Source organism: Ochotona princeps, chromosome 30 (assembly GCF_030435755.1).
Source record: "Ochotona princeps isolate mOchPri1 chromosome 30, mOchPri1.hap1, whole genome shotgun sequence".
Taxonomy (NCBI): Eukaryota; Metazoa; Chordata; class Mammalia; order Lagomorpha; family Ochotonidae; genus Ochotona; species Ochotona princeps.
The window spans coordinates 4,418,233-4,437,150 of NC_080861.1; the positions used below are offsets into that span (position 1 = coordinate 4,418,233).

Sequence of the window (18,918 nt, forward strand, 5' to 3'; positions counted from 1 at the left end):
CACAGCTGTTGAGTAGGGATTTGATCCTGTGCTTGGAATGATTTCTAATAGCAAGACGCCCTGCAAAACCTCCCACACTCAGCCCAGCTGGATCTGGTTAGCACAGGGGTAGGCCCGCACCTCTCACTTTCCCTCCCCTCCTGCCAAGCCAAAGCAGCCACTGGACAAGTTTGGGTTTGTGTTCAGTGTGAAACTCATACCTCAGCTGCTTTTTCTTGCCACAGAGGACCTCAGGAGAGGGTGCGAGAAGGCAGCAGCAGGTGTAGGAGACGATACAGACTGGAACAGGGCTGCCGTGGCTCTCCCACCCCAGACAGGAAGGGCTAAGACACGGAGTCTCTTCTGCCAGTCCTTCTTCCTCCAGCTGCATGCTGGATGTGGCCTCCCAAGCACTGGTTGGGAAGGTCGCCCTTGTCCTCATGCCAGGCAACAGTGAAGCAGATGTCCCAAGGGCAATGTCGTACAACCCTGGGACTCCCGACTAAGCGAGTAGGATGGCTTTTCTGATTTGGTTCTAGACATACATCCCAATATTCAACAATTGCTTCCTGAGCCTTGGTCTTGGCAATCCAGTTTCAGAACCGCAACTGCTACTTCTGCCAGTTTTTTTTAAAGATGTGTTTATTTTTATTGGAAAGGCAGATTTTACAGAGATAAGGATAGACAGTGAGAAAGATCTTCTGTCTGCTGGTTCATCCCCCCAAGTGGTTGCAATGGCTGGAGCTGCGCCAAAACGAAGCCAAGAGCCCGCAGCTTTTTCTGGGTCTCCCAGGTGGCTGCAGGGTCCCAAGACTTTGGACCATCTTCTACCACTTTCCCAGACTACAAACAGGGGACTGGATCGAAAGTGGAGCATCTGGGACACAAACCAGCATCTATATGGGATGCTGGTGCTGAAAGGGGGAGGCTTGGCTAGGTTTTTAACAATGGCAAACAAGCAAAACCTGCCAGGTTTTTAACAAGCAATGGCAAAGTTACGAGGAACACAAGAGAACAACAATGGGAAGGCTTTGTGCTGGTCATGAAGAGGCTGGTTCCCCTGTTCTTGACTCTGGCCTCCCCTGCCAACATGGACCCTAGGAGAGAGTGTGGAGAAGGTCCTGGTTGGATCCCTGGGGAGACCTCACCTGCGTTCCCAGCTTCCTGTTTTGGCAGCCCTTTCATTTGCAGGCATTCGGGGAGCGAACCCGTGGATGCCAGCTTCCTCTCTTTGAAATAAATAAAATACAAATGTAAAGGGGGAAGGGGTTAAAAGAAGTGTCTGTGGGGAAATTGGGAAGTGAGCGTTGTCTCCCACCTCTCTGCGGTGTGAGGCAGGCACACCACCCGCAGGGCGCGCTACAGTTTCAAGTCCATATTTACTGAACAGCCTGCCACACACGGGGAAAGCCAGGGCTGGAGGGCAGGAGGAGGCAGCTCTGCAAAATCTCCAGGGGCCGCAAGGCCACAAAAAACAGGGTCTGTCTCGGCCTTACGGTGTGCGCTTCGGTGCCCAAGGTGAGCACAGAGGCTAACGTGCTGTCACCCTCAGTCCTCTGGGAGCTCACCACCCACACACACCCACACACACACACACACACACACTCATCAGGGCGAGGAATGGCATTGGGAAATTCCAGGGTCAAAAGGTGCAGCCGCGCTGGCATTTGGGGCGTCCCTTGCCCTTCTCTCCCGGACCTGGGCAGGTCGGTAGTAAAATGCCAATAGAAACAGCTGGTGTGAGGTGGGGCGCGCCCTACACTGGCACGCCTCGGATCCCTCCGGCCGGGCTGTGCGGACACCTGCGGACCCGGCAGAGGCAGTCCAGATAGGGGCGCGGGGCTGGAAGACCCCTCGGGTTGCGCCTGGTGTTTTCAGCACCACCATCACCACCCCGGTTCCTTGCAGCCCCCTGCGACGTTCGCGCTGGGCACGGCTGTCTCGTGAGGCGGCGGAAGGGACTGGCTCCTGGGTTTGAAAGACCAGAAACAAATGCCCCCCGACAATTCCCCGTCCTTTCTCGGGGACCAAAAGAGTGGTGGAGTGCGAGAGGCTGACGCAGCGGCACTGCTACACACGGTCGCATCCCCGCGGCCGGCCGCAGCCGGGCTCCTCCGCCCCGGTGGGTGGGTGGGTGGCCGAACGGACGACCCCCACCCCACCAAGCCCCGCAGCGCCGCGGGCCCCGCATGACATCAGAGGCTGGGGAGCGCGCAGAGCGCAGGCGCCGGCGCAGGAGGGAGGCGGGAGGGGGCCGGTGGCGCGGCTCGGGAGAGCGCTCCTCCGCCCCGCGCGCCGACCCTGCGCCCCTCGCCGCCCGCGCCTCGGTCGTCCCCGCCGGGCCCCTGCACCGCAGCCGGCGCCGCCCGCGGCAGCCCAGCCCCAGCCCGCCTCCTCCACCTCCTCCTCCTCAGCCTCCGCCTCCTGCGCCTCCGCCCTCACGTCCTCCCTCTCCGCTGCTGCCGGACACGCAGCCGCAGGCCGGGGCCGGGACGCAGCTGGGGAGTCAGGACGCGCAGCCAGCCCTTCCCCCTCCGGCTCCCGCACCGCCGGCCGCCGCCTCCCCTCGCCCTCCTCTCCCCTCCCTGTTCCTTCGCGGCCTCCTCCTCCTCCTCCTCCTCCTCCTCCTCCTCCTTCTTCTTCACTCCTCCTTCTCCCGGCCCCGGCTGCCAGCATCATGTCCGCAGGGGGCGATTTTGGAAACCCACTGAGAAAATTCAAGTTGGTGTTCCTGGGGGAGCAGAGCGGTAAGTAGCCGGCGCTGCGCCGCGGGGAGACCTCCGCCGCGCTTTCACCCGCCCCGTGGAGCGCCCCGGGCCCGGCTGGAAAAGGCCCCTTCTTCTTCCACGCCCAGGAGGATGGAGGGATGGGGATGTGGAGGTCGGGGCCGGCTCGGGCGGGGCCGGCCTGGGAGGGGCCAAGGATAGGGACCCGGGGGAGGCGCTGGGGCTCGAGGGTGGCGGCGAGGGTGGGATGCGGGTGGTGGGGTGGGGGAGGTGGTGCAGGTGCAGGTGCGGCGCGACGCGGCGGGGAAGCCAGAGGGCGGCGGCTCAGGTGGCGGCGCCGGCAAAGGCGTGAAGGCGCCGGGCTCGCTCGCTGAGCTCGCGCCTCGCACTGCGGCATCGGCTGCGGGCGACGGCGCAGGTGGCTCGCTGCCGACGGGGGTGGGGGCGGGGGTTCGGGTGGCGAGCGAGCGCCCCTCTTGGGAGATGGAAGCAAGGGTGGGGATGTGGCAACTCCCTTAGACCCGCGGCGGCGCCGGAGCCGTTCCCTGTGGACCCTGTCTGGAACCGTGCCAAACGGCACGTCCGTCCCCGGAGCAGACGGCCACTGGAGCAAGGACCGACACCTGCCTCTTCTTGAAAGAGCAATGCAGGTCAAGGGGCGGAAGCGGGATGGACAGACGCCCACCTTCACTGACTTATCCCTTTGGGCAGACGGTTCTAGACCCACCGCCCTTGACCAGTGTCTATTAACTGCCTAGGGGCTCCGAAGGCCGGGTGATAACTGCAGAGAAAGGCCCGGGCGACACGCCCTGCCTGCGTCCCAGAGAGAGAGAGGGAGAGAGAAAGAGAGGGAGAGAGAGAGAGAGAGAGAGATCCTCCCACACTCCCACCCCCAGCTCACCGCCCTTCCTGGGGGAGGGGAGGTCACCGTGGCAGCCAGCTGAAGCTGGAGGAAGGGAAGACGGACAGCTTTGCGGGAAAGCGTTTCTGAGACTCAGGTTGGTCCCAGGGTGGGAGGCACAGATGGAAGAGCAGGGACCTGGTGACACCTGTAGGAAGGAGTAGCCCTCAGAGTGTAGGGAGACCAGCTCGGTGTGGAAGAAGTAGCTCCAGCTCTGCAGCCGGGGCCTGTGCGCCTGGCTGGCTGGGAGTCAGTACCAGGCCGTGGATACAGGCAGTCGTGGGAGGATGCAGTGGACTAGGCACGGTGCAGCTGCCCTGTTATGTGTGTGTGCTTGTGGGTTGTGGAGGTCACATGGCTGCCTCCTGTCTGCGGTGGGCATTGCCTGGGATGGAGCATTCACAGGCAGGTGTCAGAAGGCCCTGGTAGGGAAGACAGGATGGGGAGGGGAAGAGAGGAGAGTGGATGGGTATTTGGACCCAGTTCAACCCAGCCAGCCAGCCAGCCAGCCAGCCAGCCAGCCGATACTCTGTCCTGGCCTCTGAAGGTCTGTGTCTGATAAATCCTAGGTCCCCAGCCTTGCGCTGGGTCTAGGGAGGCTCCGCTGGCCGTGTGTCTCCCTTCCAGGCCTGGGCTGTGACTCTGCAGGCATCCTGCATCCTGGCGGCAGAAATCCCAGCCTCCATGCTGCCCTAGCCAACCGTGAGGACTGCCTCCCTGAGGCTCCGTTTGTGTCTGCAGAATGGTCGCTTGGAGACGGTTCTCTGGCCCCCTTGGGAGTCTCCGATGCCTCTGGAAGTGTCTGGGCCCTCCTGGGTTCCCAGGAAATGTTTGTGGCTACCCAGCCTGAGCCCTGTTGCAGCAATGAACCTGGTGTTTGGTGAAGAAATTGTCCCTGGCCTGGGTTCTCTTGGAACCCCTATTGGTGGAAGCTCCACGGAGCCCTGCAAAGCCCCTTTGGTGCTGGAATCACAGACAAGGGAGCTGATGGCCACGCCACGAGCCCACCTCTGCCCCTGCAGGTTCACCTGGGAGGTTGGAGCTCCCAGAAAAGGGTGAGGGCTTGCTCTGAGTCTCATCATGAGTGGTTCTTCCCTTTGGGTCGGGAGCCCTGGGTTCCTGGTGGCCCACCACTGTTTTTCACTGGCATGACATTGGGAAATGAGATGACCTTGAACTGGAGACAGCAAGAATTGGGGAGCCTCCCGAGACTGGGTGAGCGCTGTGGCTCTCTGGTCCAGCTGCTGGCTGGGTTGAGTGAAACTGTAGGAATGCTGGGCTAATTGGTGGGCCTTTGGATTGTGGTCATTGGAGAGGCACTGCCACCGGTGAGCTGGGCTCCTGGTCTCCCTGGCCCTTCTAGCAGGGAGCCCTGCAGTGCTCAACAGCTTCCTTTTGCCTGGTTGACATGGATAGGTTGTTTACCCACAGATGCACAGGGCCCTGGGAGCCCTCAGTTTAATAGGGGACATCCCTGAGCCAGATTTGCTGGGAAGCCCAGTATCCGGCAACAGCTCTGAGTATGCGTGTCTGCTGAGGTCTCCCCACATCCAGCCCTCACCCCACTCCAGCATGCTCCTCCCGTGTGAGTCTGATGCTGCTCACCTTTGAACATGAAGAACTTGAACCAGCTGACTTCTGTGGAACCTTCTAGAGCAACTTGGGCTTGTGGGGGAGGGGAGTGGTCAGGGAAGGGACTGGGTGGAAATAGCCTTCTCTTGTTTGCTGAGCCTGGCATAGCAGTGGCCAAGGAGTGAGGGCAGCTGGAATCTGAAGGCAGTGCTGTGGAAGGTGGGCCCTGTCACCACCGCAGAGGGCAGCAGGACTCAGGGACACTGGGAATCGGCTTGAAAGGAAGGCCGGAAGGGAGTGGCTCTGTGAGGGAGACCCCCCCTCTTCCCAGCAGCCCCAGAGTGACTGCAGGTCGCTGGCCTAGGAAATAAGGCCTGGTACTGCGCGGGGTTGTGGAGGGGAGCCAGGCAGGCGGGGTGAGGTGCTTTCTCACTCCAGGGGAGCTGTGAGTGCTCCAACCACGATGGTGTTGGGAGAAAGTCCATCGGAACAAGTATCTGAAGAAGGAGCGCAGGCCTGCAGGAGACAGGGCTTACCCCTGGTTCCTAACAGACTTTCCGGCACATCTCTCGTGGGCAGAGGGAAAGGAGGGCCAGGGCTGTGTCTTGCCTTTTCCAAGAGCTCCCACTGGCCCGATCAGGACCAGGTGACTGATGGCTTGCCCAGCTGAGACCAGCACTCTCCCTTTGCCAGCCACCTCTGTCTTGCTGCTGGCCCTCATGCTGCAGTTACTGTCCACACTGAGCATGTGTGAGTGACCCCTGGCATTGTGTGATGCTGGGACCCTGCAGCCAGCTGCCTGTTGCTGGTTGGGTCATTTGTTCACTCACTACACCTGTTCCCCCCTCTCTCCTTCTCCTCTCATCATCTGTGAGTATGTCCCCACCCTCCTGGGACCCAGACACCTGCAGATAGGATCCCACTGGGGACTGGGTGCCACAGTGGGGGAAGGACAGCTACAGCCAATGCAGGGACATCTGACCTGCCTTAGGGGACTGGTACCAGAGGTCCCCCTTGGGCTTCAGCAGATGAGATGTTCCCGTAAACCACAGGTGCTATGCCTTCCGCTGAGGCTGCAGTGCGGGGAATCCATCTGACAAGGAGCCCACCTCACGGGACAGCTCTGTTCATCCGCTCGGCTGTGCAGAAAGTGTGTGAGGTGGGGGCAGCAGGCCAAGGGGACTTTCAGATGCCCCGTTTTGTTATGCTAAGTCAAGGTCATCCCCCCTTTTCCATCTGCCAGTCGAGGGATAATGGGGTGTTCAGGGGCCTCATAGGGTCCTGGCCCAGCCTGACCCTGAGCTGGCAGTGATGCGCCCGCAGCCCCTCCCCACCCACCCCAGGCCCTCCGTGTCCCACCTCCGCCCTGGCCATCCACCCTGGTCATAGCTTTCATTCTTCTTTTTCTTTCTCCTGAGCCTTTTAAGAAAACAATCATAGGCTGCCCTGTGTGCTCTCTTCTCTCATCACCGTTAACTACAGACTTTCCGGTGTTCCCCCTCCCACACTCCCCCTCGCTGAATTCTGGTCACCTTCCTGGTGAGTGCAGGCAGGTTGGAGGGCTGCCTGAGTGGTCGCTTGCCCTCTCAGGCCACTCTGTGGGAGGGTAGGTGGGTGCTGCTTAAGGACCTTGATTAGGAAATGGGGAGCTGTCCACTGCTCTGAGGTTTGCAAGGTGAACAGGGAAGTGGGTGGAGACCACCTGGAAACAGAATTCCGTGGTCCTGCCACCTGCCACCTGCACTTCCAGACTGGTGCGTTCAGCCTGGGTCATGCCCCAGAAACCGTTCATCTCGGAGAACCACAAGTTCTCCCAGGACACCCCATCTCTGAGGACACACAGGGGAATAACCAGGCCACCCCAGAAGTGAGCGGCTGGAGATGCCAGGCCTCTGTTGGAGATCTAAGTAGACCCCAGAGCTGCCTCGGGCCTCCTCTCTGACTTTCTCTCTTCCCACCTTCCTTTCCTTCCTGTGTGGCTGGCATGGGAAGAGGGCATCCTGGGCACAAGCCCAGACCATGTATGTCATGGGGGCCGTGGGAGTGAGTCAGACAGAGACCAAGTCAGTAAAGCCCATGCTTGGAACCCACAACTCCAGTGATGGAAACAAGAGAAATTAGCAGCAGGAAAGAGAAGCCCTGCGGCAGTGGTGGTCCACGTGCTGGACGTCACGTGATAGCTGCCATCATCACCCTCCTCAAATTATTACTGCAGCAAGTCAGAATATAACAGCATACCTCCCCAATCCCTAAAATCAGCATAAGTACCCTCATCAGCCTCACCTTGCTGACTGGCCAGGGATGGTTCTGAGGGCAGTGCTGGCCCTGTCCCCTCTCCCTGTCCCCGGCCTCCCGTGCCAGCCGCTGGGGCCAAGTGGGTGCTTCACACCATGTGCAGGGCTTCCCTCCCTCCCTCCCTTCCTTCCTTTCTTCCTTCCTCGGTTAACCCCAGACAACACACCCTGAACACCCACCCTGGAAGCACAAGGTCCTGAGGGAGCCCTCCCTGTCCCAGGGCTCACTTACGGCCCGGGTCACCAAGACACGCAGGGAACCCCACAGGGGAGGGTCTGGCCAGCGTGGGAAGGAGGAAGGGACAGGGCTGGGCTGTCCAAGGCTCAGGGACAAGCTGTGTGGAGCCTTGAGCAGGGGTTAGGACCTTGAGGGAGTAGGGTCCGCGTGGGTGCCCCGTGGGTTGGCAGTGCCCAACATGTCATCTGGTCTTACACAGACTGAGCTGTTTATTTGGGATGACTTGAAGGGCAGCAGAGCCCCTCCCTAATGAGTCCTTAGCTTGCTGCTGTGGGGCAGAGGTGGCCAAGTTACGACGGAGGGGAGAGAGGGTCAGCCCACAGAGGCTGCTGCCCAGCCTGGAAACCCCGACCCCATCCTGGGTGTGTCCCTGGCTGACCCTGTGTTGCAGGAACACCAGTTCAACTCTGGCTTTTTTCTCACTGTGATCCCGTAAGGCAACTGGAGTGCCCGATCACCCGGGCCAAAGGAGTCCTATCTCTGGTTCTGTGTTTGAGTGACCACTCCCAGCTCAGGCCAGGCTGATAGCGCTTCCAGCCTGCAGGCCTGGCCGCTGCTGGCCAGAGGGGGGACTGTAGGGAGGAGGATGTGGAATCAGCCAGCTCTCCCAGAACTGCTAGGCCCAATGTGCGGGTTCCTTTCCAGCCTGCTGCCTTTTCTCCCAGGAGGTATTCCTGGCCCACCTGTGCCCAGGGCTCCACCTTCCACCTGTGCTCCTGAGTGCACTCTGGCTTCTCCCTTCCGAGGTTGCCAGGCAACAGGCAGCAGCTGACCCATACCTCCTACCTCAGGAAATTGTTGTTTTCTGTAGAGAGGGGAATCTGTGATGAGGACAGCAGAGTGGGTGACAGCTCCCAGATGCCTCTAGTCTGGGACACTTCCGTCTGCAGGATGGGTGATAGGCAGAGTGGGCAAGGACCAAGGTCCCAAGGCTGTGCTGTATTTCCACCACACTCGCAGGGCTTAGAGGCCCAGCTCTCACTTGGACCCTATCACTGTACCAACAGGGCAGGGCTTCCCCACCCCTGCCAAGCCACCCAGCACACATCCCCCTACCAAGCGTTGCAGGTGCAGTGGGACCACCCTCTGAGTCCTCTCTCCTCACTACAATACTGGGCCTTCCTCACTAGCTCAGGACTCCCAGGAACCGAACTCTGGGGCGCATAGCCCTCATCTCAGCTCCAGTGACTGACAGGTGACTTTTCTCCATGATCCCAGCCTCCCTGCTCCTTGTGCAGGCCCAGGGACAAAGCAGGAGTGCTGGGTTTTGAACATGACCTTTCATTTCTGCCTGGCCTCCATTTCCCACAGGTATAACTGCATGTCCCATCTTGTAGATCAAAGTATAGCTGGGGGCTGGCCTGACACAGCAGAGTAAACCACAAACTGACCATGCCGAAATACCAAGGCAGAGGGCCTGTCTGAGTCCTGGCTGCTCTGCGTCTGCTCTAACTCTCTGCTAGTGCTCCTGAGTATGTAGCCAAAGATGGACTAATTGCTCGGGCTGCACCCACATGGGAGATGTACATGGTTGGCGTTCCAGGTTCCTGGCTTTGGCCTGGCCGTTCAGGGAGTGGACCAGCAGGTGGAAGATCTTGCTCACTCTCCTTGTCTCTCTGTAGGTCTGCCTTTGCAATAAGTGAATCTTAAGAAGAAAATGTGGTGAGAGGTGATGGGCTTTGCACAGAAGTGCTTACTGCTGGGCTCAGAGGCAGAAAAGGGGACCCGCACCCCAAGAAAGAGCCCCTCATCTTCAGTGTTGTTGGCACCTGAACCAGGAGTACCTGGGAGAGGGCCTGCAGGGGCGTGGCTTGAGTGGATTCTGATAACTTCTTTAGGAGGCTGAGGGGTTCAGAGCAGGGCTAAGTCAAAAGGGCTGCGCTCAAACACGAAGCAGAGGCTGGGCTGCTTGGGGCCTGCGGGAAAGCATCCCAGGCTGCTCATGGACTATGGGCAGAAGTTTCTCAGTGGACAAAGGCCGGTACCCAGGGCTGAAGGCTAAGCCGTCCCAAGACAGCCAAGGACTGGGGACTTGACAGTTGGACATCAGATGCAGTTTAGGGGCTGCGGGGTCGTCTTCCATGTGTTGCTGCTGTTGGAGCCTTCCCTGCAGGCAGTGGGGAGGGACTCTTGGGCAGGGGAGGAGGACTTGAACTTAGCAAGACGGCACTCTAGGATGTGGGAGGCTGGGAAGGAGGCGAGATACGACTGGATTGGAGGCAGATCCAGGTGACTGAGCTGGGTCAGGGGGAGCTTCTAGAGGCCAGAACCTGGAGAGGGAACAGCCACAGCAGCAGCGAGCGTCCTGGGTCCCCAGGCTCGTTCTGCAGGGGGACGTGCGTTTGCCTTTTCTTCCTCAGTTGGAGAGGCTCAGGAATGATGAAGGGTTGTGGGGGAAGGGCCTCAGCTCCCTCTGCTGCATGGTGGAGGCAGAAGAGGCGAGCTCGCCCAATCCCGTGTCTGACACCTGCCCTCCTCTGACGCGGGTGTGTGGGCCACGCACCTTGCAGCCTCCACAGCACGCTCTAACCTGGGCCACGGCTTGCAGTGCCTTTGGTTAGATGCGAGGGGGGCAATTGGAAGAATCAGAGGATGGGAGAATTTGAGTTTGCAGCAGAGCAACAGCTGGCCTGCCACCATCTCTTGACCTTGGTGTCCAGATTTCCAGGTATGATGGCAGATCCAGACCTGGCCAGTTTCCCTTACTCCCTTGCCTGGCCCCTGGCCTGCCCCGTAAGCTTGAGCACTAGGTTCTCGCTTCTGGTCTGCGCAACCAGTCCCCCTTGTCTGTGTGGCAGTCCCTGTGCATGCTGTGAGATCGAGGGGGCATATTCTACCCCAGAGACAACAGTCTTTGCATGGCAAAGGCTGTCGCTGTTCCCAAGTGTGACTTGGGCAGGTAATGTTGAATCTGTCTGGAGGGAGTAGGGGAGAGGGACAGAGAAAGGCTCCTTCTGTTGACAGGGGAGAGAAGAGAGGCTTGGAGTCCACGCTCTGTGTAGACCTCTCACTTGCTGCTTTGGCAGGTGCAGTGGCTGTCCTGGGCAGAAGAGCAAGGCGAACTTCAGGGAGCGGGCTGTGTGGGGCTGCATGTGAGAACACGATGGGGTGCTAGGCCCCACAGAGGGTGCTGGGGACAGCTCCTTACCTCAGTGGAGAACACAGAGCCTCCTGGGTAACCTTAGGGCACTGACACCATCCTGCCCAGGGAGGTGTGGGCCTCTGGGCAGCTGCTCGGCCTGCACCATTCTGCAGCTTGGAGGCCTCCTGCCAGATGCCTGGGCAAGCTGGGTCTCATGGCCAGGCCACAGCTGCACCCCCGTAGTTGGGGCTGGGGGCCATTCACCTGCCATACTTGTCGACTCCGTCCCTCCCATCTCACTGTCCCATCATTTTTTTTCTGTTACTGAAATTTTTTTTTTTTACCTCTATGTCATGGGCACTTAGGATGGGCATGGGACAAAGGGATGGGCATGTCCATTGCTTTTGCCAAACCCCATGCTGGCAGGTTGGGTCCAGACTCCTTGTCAATTCAATAAAGCTCCGAATTGCACTGGTGCCAACGCTGTCATGAGACCAGCTGGGGGTGAGCTCCTCGTCGTGTAGTGTACAGCCACAACCTCATGGCACACAGGCAGCTGTTCACCTGGGGGGACCCAGCCAGGTGAATCCAGCCAGGTGAACCCAGCCCTGATCTGGCTGTTCAAGGAGGCCGTGCATGCCAGTAGGTGCCTGCCTGTGTGTGCTCCCTGGACAGGCTGGCAGGTTGGAAGGTGAGTCGCCCTCAGACCTGGTGCCACGGGCACTATGCTGGGGTTCTGGAGTGACGAGAGACCCTGAACCTTTAAATGCTGCCAGGAGCATTTAAGGTGATGGATCAGACAGCAAGGACTCAGACTGTGGGTGGAAGGAGACCCAGGCAGGCATGTGGGCCACATGGTCAGCTCCTGGGAGAAGACGATGTCCTGGACTCTCAGTCCTCACAGCTACGATATCAAAAGTCCCAAAGAATCCCCCCACATACACATGCATACCAGGTCCTCTGTGGCTGCTTAGCTGAACATGCCTGGGCATGCTGTGTGTGTGCGTGTGTGTGTGTTCACGCACGGCACACACAGGCTCTGTCTTCTGAGCTTGTCTGCTTAGTCTTGTCTCATTTGTGGCCAGTGAAAAGGGCTCCCAGCTGCTTCCCAATGCTCAGCTAAGCCCCAGTTCCCTGGGAAATCTAAGTGAATGCCAAGTCCAGTTCCATTCCTGTTCCTCAGGAAATTTTTGTGTTGACCAGAATGTCTAATGAAGCAGAACAAACCCTCTCCTGAATGTTTCGGAGGGTCTGAGAGACAGGATTAAAATGATCATTGTGATTCGTTTGTCCCTTTAACTGGCTTGTTTTGGCAGACTTTTAGACTTGTAGTAGAGTTGCAAGAATAGTGCAAAGACTTTTCCATGGGCCCTTCACCTGGATTCCATGCGTTTTAGCCTCCTGCTGCTGCCATATAATTCATATGACTTCTGTTAGACAAGCATCTCTGTTCCCGCGGTGCCTAGGAGGAGCTGACGCAGCATCGCTCAGGCAGCCCCGGTCTGTCAGGCTTTGAGGCGCATGGGCTGACTGCGGGATGTGGCTGTGAATCTGCATGTACTCCTGCTGCCCAGAGGGCGTCCTTTCCTGCCTGGGTGCTGTGAGCAGTGGATTGTCTCAGCACTTACTGCTCTTGTTTCTGAAGCTTTGCTACATGTAGAGTTCTCTGTTAATATTGTTGCTAATAGTTTATCCTAAGTGGTGAGCTTTTGGCCTAGCCATTCAGCTGCTAGTTAGGGTGGCTGGCTGGCCTATAAGGGAGTCCCCAGGTTCAGTTCCTGGCTCTGACAGCTGATTCTAGCTCCCTGCAAATCAACATGCCTGGAGGCAGTGGGGATGGCTCCAGGTGTGAAGTTTCTGCCACTCACATGAGATAATACCTGGAGTGTGTTCCCAACTCCTGGCCCCGACTCCAGCCCAATCCTGGTCACTGTAGTCACTTCAGGAGCAAACCAGCAGGTGGGAGTGCTTTTGGTGTGTCTCTCAAGTAAATTAAATATATATATATATATTTAGAGTTACTGCTTCCTTTTTAAGAGATTGCAAAGATTTTTCTTCAGGGTTGGTATTGTGGTGCCGTGGGTTAAGCTGCTGCCTGCAACACCAGCAGTCCATACTGGAGCACCAGTTCAAATCCCTGCTGCTCTCTGCTCCTGACCTAGCTCACTCTCAGTGTGCCTGGGAAGGCAGCCCCTGCCCTCTGCCTGGAGACCCAGAGGAGTCCTGTTCAGCCTGGACAACACTGGAGTGAATTAATGGATGAAATGTGTCTCTGTCCCTCCCTCTTTATATATATTGCTCTACCTTTCAGAAAATAAATTTTACAAAAAGTATTTTTCTCTGTATGTGTTGTGTGATCTAATTTGCTGAGGCCTTTGGGGTGTTATTGAAACAGGAAATTATCTTTGAAGGTTTTTTTAATAAATGAAAAGCTTGCAGCCTTGCCCGTGTCGGGCCATTTCTCATCTCCATCAGTTTCATCGCATGTTATGTGCTTCTACCTGAAGGACTTTAACATTTCTGGCCCTTTGCATCTGTTGGTGATGGATTCTGTCAGCTTTGGTGTTTGAAAAAGTCCATGTTTCACTTTTATTCTGGAAAGATGTTGACTCTGGATATGGAATGCTGGTCTGCAGGTCTGTTTACTTTCAGTATTTTCACAGGTGTTTCTCCGTGGCCTTTGGTTGTATTGCTTCTGAGAAACTCTGCTGTCCTCCTTATCTCTCTGATGTAATTCCCCTCTCCTCTTGAGCGACATTTTTAAAAAAAGATTTATTTATTTTTATTGGGAAGTCAGATTTACAGAGGAGGAGAGATTGGGGGAAAGATCTGTCCACTGGTTCACTCTGCAAGTTGCTGCAATGGCCAGAGCTGAGCTAATCCAAAGCCAGGAGTCAGGAGCTTCATCTGGGTCTCCTATGGGTGCAGAGTCCCAGGTTTTGCGCCGTGCTCTTCTGCTTTTCTAAGCCACAAACAGGGAGCTTGATGGAAAGTGGAGCAGTTGGGACATGAACCGGTGCATGTATAGGATCCTGGTACTTATAAGGTGAGGATTTAACCATTGAGCCTTTGTGCTGGGCCCTCTCCAGCTACTTTGAAGCTTTCCTCCTTGGCACTGACCCTGAAGTGTGATTTTACCTGCGGGTTTTGGGTTCTTTGGATCTATAGGGTTAGCACTTTCAATGCATTTGGAGTATATTCAGTCCTTATTTCTTCATTTTTCCCCCTACCACTGCTTCCTTCACCTCTTTTGAACACTCAGATTAAGCATGCATTAGACTCTCTAGTGTTGCAATCATTGAATTTTATTTTAAAATATATTTATTTAAGAGAAAGAGTGCACTCCGTCTGCTAGGTTGCTCGCCAGATTGCCATACAACCAGAACTGGGCCAAGCTGAAGCCAGGAACCCAGAACTCCATCTTCCCCTTCCACATTGGTGGTGGGGACCCAGTTACTTGAGCCAGCATTTGCTGCCAAGGTTTACTGGAACTGACAGCAGAGCTGGGACTTGAACGCACGCACAGTGATACAGGATGGGAGTGTTTCAAGTGGTGGCTTAACTAGGCCACCTGACCCATGTATGATTTTAGATTTCATCACCATTTCTTCAAGCCCATCGGTCTTTTCTTCTGCTTTGTTTAATCTGTCCAGTGATCTCTGACATTGTAATTGTCACCCTCTGGAAATTTGATTTCTCATTCTGTCTTGCTTTGTGAACAAATGGGAAGCAGTTATGTTGATAACTAATTCTTCATGTATTTATCTGTAATTCTAACATCTGTGTCAGTTTTGAGGTGGTTTCTGTACACTGAGTCTCTCTTCTTGCGAGTCTTATTCTTACCTTGCTCCTCTGCACACCTCATTTTTTGTTGGATGTCAGGCATGGTGAATCTTGCTGTGTTGTGTATTGGGTGATTTCTTTGTGCCCCTATGAGTAATCTCAGGATTGGTTATCTGGGACCACAGCAGTGCTGTCACTCCAAGGCCCGGCCCTTCTGAATCCTCCTGTGAGTACCTAGTGAAGGCTGAGGCTTCCCGCACTGGCTGGCAGCACCACGCACAGAGTCCAGGCTTGCATGCCAAGCACGGATGCTTCTCACCCATGCAGAAGCTCCTTCCCCAGTCTCAGTGGTTCCTCACTCAGTTGCTGCTCCGTGCTCAGCCGGAGACATAACAGGGCCTCTTAGCAGCTCGCCGGAGTCCTGTCTTGTGAAATATGGCTGCTTGGCTTCCTTGGGACTCTCAGCTGTGTCTCTTCACTACAACAAGCCCACTGGGTTCCATCTGGGTTCCCTCTGGGTCCTCTCCCCACCCCATGTGGTGGCCCTAAGGTCCCTCCAGGCAGTTGTCTGCCGGGTTCACCTCGTTGGTCTCATGTCTCTCGGAGGCCATCACTGCCGGATGTGCAGTGTCTTGAAAATCCTCGTTTGATGTATCGTGACTATCTTTTGGTTGTTTCAGAAGAAAAGATATATTTGGTTCCTGCTGCTCCACCAGCTGAGTCTTGGACCATAGCTTTTCATGTATTAGTTTGCTTGTCGAGGACAGAGGCCTGAGCCCACACCATGGGCACTGACTTGGCAGGTGGTCATGGTCTCCACAGCCTTAATTTTTACCTGTGAGTTTCATTCAATTGATTATGGAAACATACAGATTGGCCCTTTTAAGGGCTGTGCCGTTTATATGTGCCAGACTTGGGGGGAACTTTCTGCTGCTCAGCCATTCTAAAAAGTTCAGTTTTAAGCCACTAATATAATTTTATCTCATGACAAGGGTCTTTCCTAGCTAGGTTTGCCTTCTGCGATTTCAGTTATTCATTCTGCTTTTTATATAGTACACTATTACAGTTGTTTTGTTCCACTATGAATTATTGCCAATCTTTTATCATGCCTAATTTGTAAGTGCGAATTACCATAGGTGTATGTAGGGGAACACATGATGAATAAGGAGTCCAGTGTGCGCTGGGGTCTGGATGCTCCCCTGTGGCTGAGGGGGAGTACTGCAGTGCGCAGCTCATCACCGGTCAGGTTCTTTATATTGCTTGCAGTGGCAACGGGCTCAGACAGAAAGTCAGTTTGGGTGACTCCAGTAACTACGAAAGGTAATTGCAAGATGTGTTTCTGTAAGTAAAATTTATGTTCCTTTTTTTTTAGCTGATATAACTTTTATATCTCAGAATTTTTAAAAAAGATCTAATTTATTATTATTATTATTTGGAAGGCAGAATTAGAGAGAGAGGAGATCTTCCGTCTGCTGGGTCACTCCCTGAATGGCCATGACAGCTAGAGCTGGGCCGGATTAAAGCCAGGAGCCAGGGGCCCCATCCACGTCTCCCACATCGGTGGCAGGAGCCTCACTCTCCCCACACCTGCCTGGCTGTTTTTCCAGGCGCATTAGCAAGGAGCTGGAATGAAAGGAGCAACTGAATGGTGCTCAAACCAGCGTTGCATATGAGATGCTAGCATTATACACCTGCCACAATGCCAGGCCTCTCTCAGAATTTGCAGTTGAATCCAGAGAGAGCTGCTGTTGCGCTGTAGGTGATTTGAGCAGACAGTGTGTGTGCTGGAGGGATGATGGGGCAGCTCACATCATCCCTGCAAGTTCAGAGAACGGGGCCTAGGGACAGCCAAAGCCATCCACAGCTGGTCCAGGGCGAGATGCAGCTCTCACACTGGTGGTCACCAGTGGTTGGCATTGACTGGGTGGCATCTGGCGAGCTCATGGAGTTGTGGAGAAGGCCACGTCCAGAGCACAGGCTGGGCCTGCGACCTTGGAAACACACAGGAGGGGAGCAGGGGCTTAACTGCGGTCACCGTGCTGCACTTGAGGCTTGCGGATCTTGCCTGTGACTGCAGGCTTGGACTCCAGACCGATGCCTCCCTGCCTCTGGCCCCTCGAGCCACCCTTTTACTCTCTGTTTCTGTGAATTCCTCTCTCTTGGATTCTCCATCATTCTGAGATCATGTAATGCCTGCCTTCCTGTGTCTGCAATCGATTTGTTGTGAAGATTTGTTTTTGTTCAGTTAAAAGGCAGAGTGACATGCAGAGGGAGAGACAGAGAGAAAGAAATCTATACATTGATTCATTCTTCAGGTGACCACGATGGTCAGAACTGTGCCAGGACAAATCAGGTGCCAGGAACTCCGTCTGAGTCTCCCACGTGGATGCAGGCACCAGGTACCTGGGCTGTCCTCCACAGCTTTCCCAGGTACAGTGGCAGGGAGCTGGATCAGAAGTGGAGCAGCCAGGACTCCAAACAGCACTCTAATGTCATTGCTGGTGCCACAGGCAGTGGCTTCAGGTGCCATGCCATAATGCTGGCCCCTGCTGAGTAGATCTTAAGTATTTCTCTCTCTCTCTCTCTCTCTCTCTTTCTCTCTCTCTCTCTCTCTCACACACACACACACACACTCTCTCTCTCTCTCATATTTGGTGACTGTGGGGTGATGAACATGCTTATTGATTATGGTCATCACCTCCCATGAATGTATTTATCTTTATCAGAATATCACGTGACATATCTGGAATACATATGCAACTTCTGTTGGTGAGCTACATCTCAGGAAATCTAGGGGAAGAGAAAGAAAGAAAGTTGGGGAGGACAAGAAGCAAGCCAACGGCAGGGACACCTCCATGAGGCCTGGACACTGAAGAGGTCCCTGGGCCTGGCGCCTCCCCAAGCTTGGCCCAGCTGTACCCACAGCCCATATCCCTGGGATTTGATCCTGGCGCCTCCCCAAGCTTGGCCCAGCTGCACCCACAGCCTGTCTCCCTGGGATTTGCCTCTTTCTGCAGAGGGGGCAGTCCCCAGGCAGGCAGCTGGAGGAGGGCCAGTTGAAGAAGGGAAACTGAGGCAGAATCTTCCAGGCTGCAGTCGGGTTACTCCTTGGAACCCGGGTGGGCAACTGTGTCCACTGCAGCCACCTCCAGGGCTACAGTGAAGGTTCTCAGGGAGCCGCCCGGAGGGTTGACCCCAGAACACCTGTGCTGGGTGCGGGGAGCCCTCCCTGACTAGAGTTGTACTTCCTGGTCACAAGGAACCTCGGCTTCCTTGTGGCTTCCGCCTGGCTGACATCATCCTTGCTGTGTGGGTGTAGCATGGCTGTCCCCCTTGTGGGGTTCTGCAGCCAAGGATGCTAGCACTGGTCCAAAGTCCACAGGCAGCCAGACAGGTGTCCATAAGGCCAGAACCCTTCCCCATCCAGCAGGTGGAGGTGGGGGTTGTGAGGGGGGTCCATGACTTCCTGGGCTCCCAGGACTTGGATGGAGTAGATGAGTGGGGAGGGGGAGGAGTCCTGGGCCAGAGCAGCCTGCACCTGTGTCCCGTGGGCCCTTCCTTCTGTGTCCTGCCATCCCTTCTGCCCGCCGCTGTCAGCTTCTTTGTGTCCCTGGGTGAGGCCCAGGCAGCTGGGCGTCCTCTGGTAGAGGGAATTCACATACTTAATTAAAGTGTCCAATGAAGAGCTTTGTGTATTTCTTAATTACCGTCTGAGTCTTCTGGGGTGATGGTTTGAAATGGGATTTTTCCCCTGCTTCCTTGTGTAGGCCGCAGCGAGCCAGGGCCTCAGAGAGGAGCTAGCAGGCTGCATGCCCTGGCCTGGGGGCTGTTTTCCCAGCACAGGGGGCCCAGGGGGCGTAGGAATGGGGGCGGCTCTTCAGGCTCACCCACCTTGCAGGAAGGAGGGGTTGGACTTTCTGCTGTGGGAAAACAAGGCAGAAGAAATCAAGACCCAGGTAGATGAGCTGCCATTTGCATCTGTCCCATTGATCATCTCAGGGCTTGGTCTTGCCCCTTGTGGTCAGGCAGCCTGTGGCTGGAGTTTGCAAGGGGCAGGTTCAGCCAGGATGAAGGGCCCCTTCCCACAACCCCTCCCAGTCTGTACACAGTCTCCGAGTATTTGCAGACTGGACTGCTGAGTCGGCAGAGATGGTGGGGCCCATCGGGGGGCCAGGTCACTTGGCTGTGCTCTGGGAATCTGCTTTGCTCTTTCAACCCTGGGGCCCACCTTCCCACAGCTGCGCACACTGTCTGTTAGGGGCTAGGTATAGGTAGAGAGTGTAGGATTCCTTCCCAGGGTAGGGCCTGCTCTCTTGAAAACATGGACATCTTCTAGGAGGTGG

The 18,918-nt window shown here is 56.0% G+C and overlaps 1 protein-coding gene across 2 annotated transcripts in view; it reads left to right on the forward strand.

Moving 5' to 3' along the window:
- Window positions 1–2,209: 2,209 nt before the first annotated feature.
- The window catches only part of RAB6B (RAB6B, member RAS oncogene family), a 39,583-nt gene continuing 22,874 nt past the window's right edge, over window positions 2,210–18,918 (forward strand). Inside the window, exon 1 of one of the 2 annotated variants that reach the window (XM_004588323.2) lies at window positions 2,210–2,726. In XM_004588323.2, the coding sequence (XP_004588380.1) occupies window positions 2,657–2,726 (70 nt within the window). In that variant the 5' untranslated portion in view covers window positions 2,210–2,656. Of the gene's footprint in view, window positions 2,727–3,189; window positions 3,356–18,918 lie in introns of those variants that run through there. The other variant, XM_058657239.1, reaches the window with a different exon arrangement.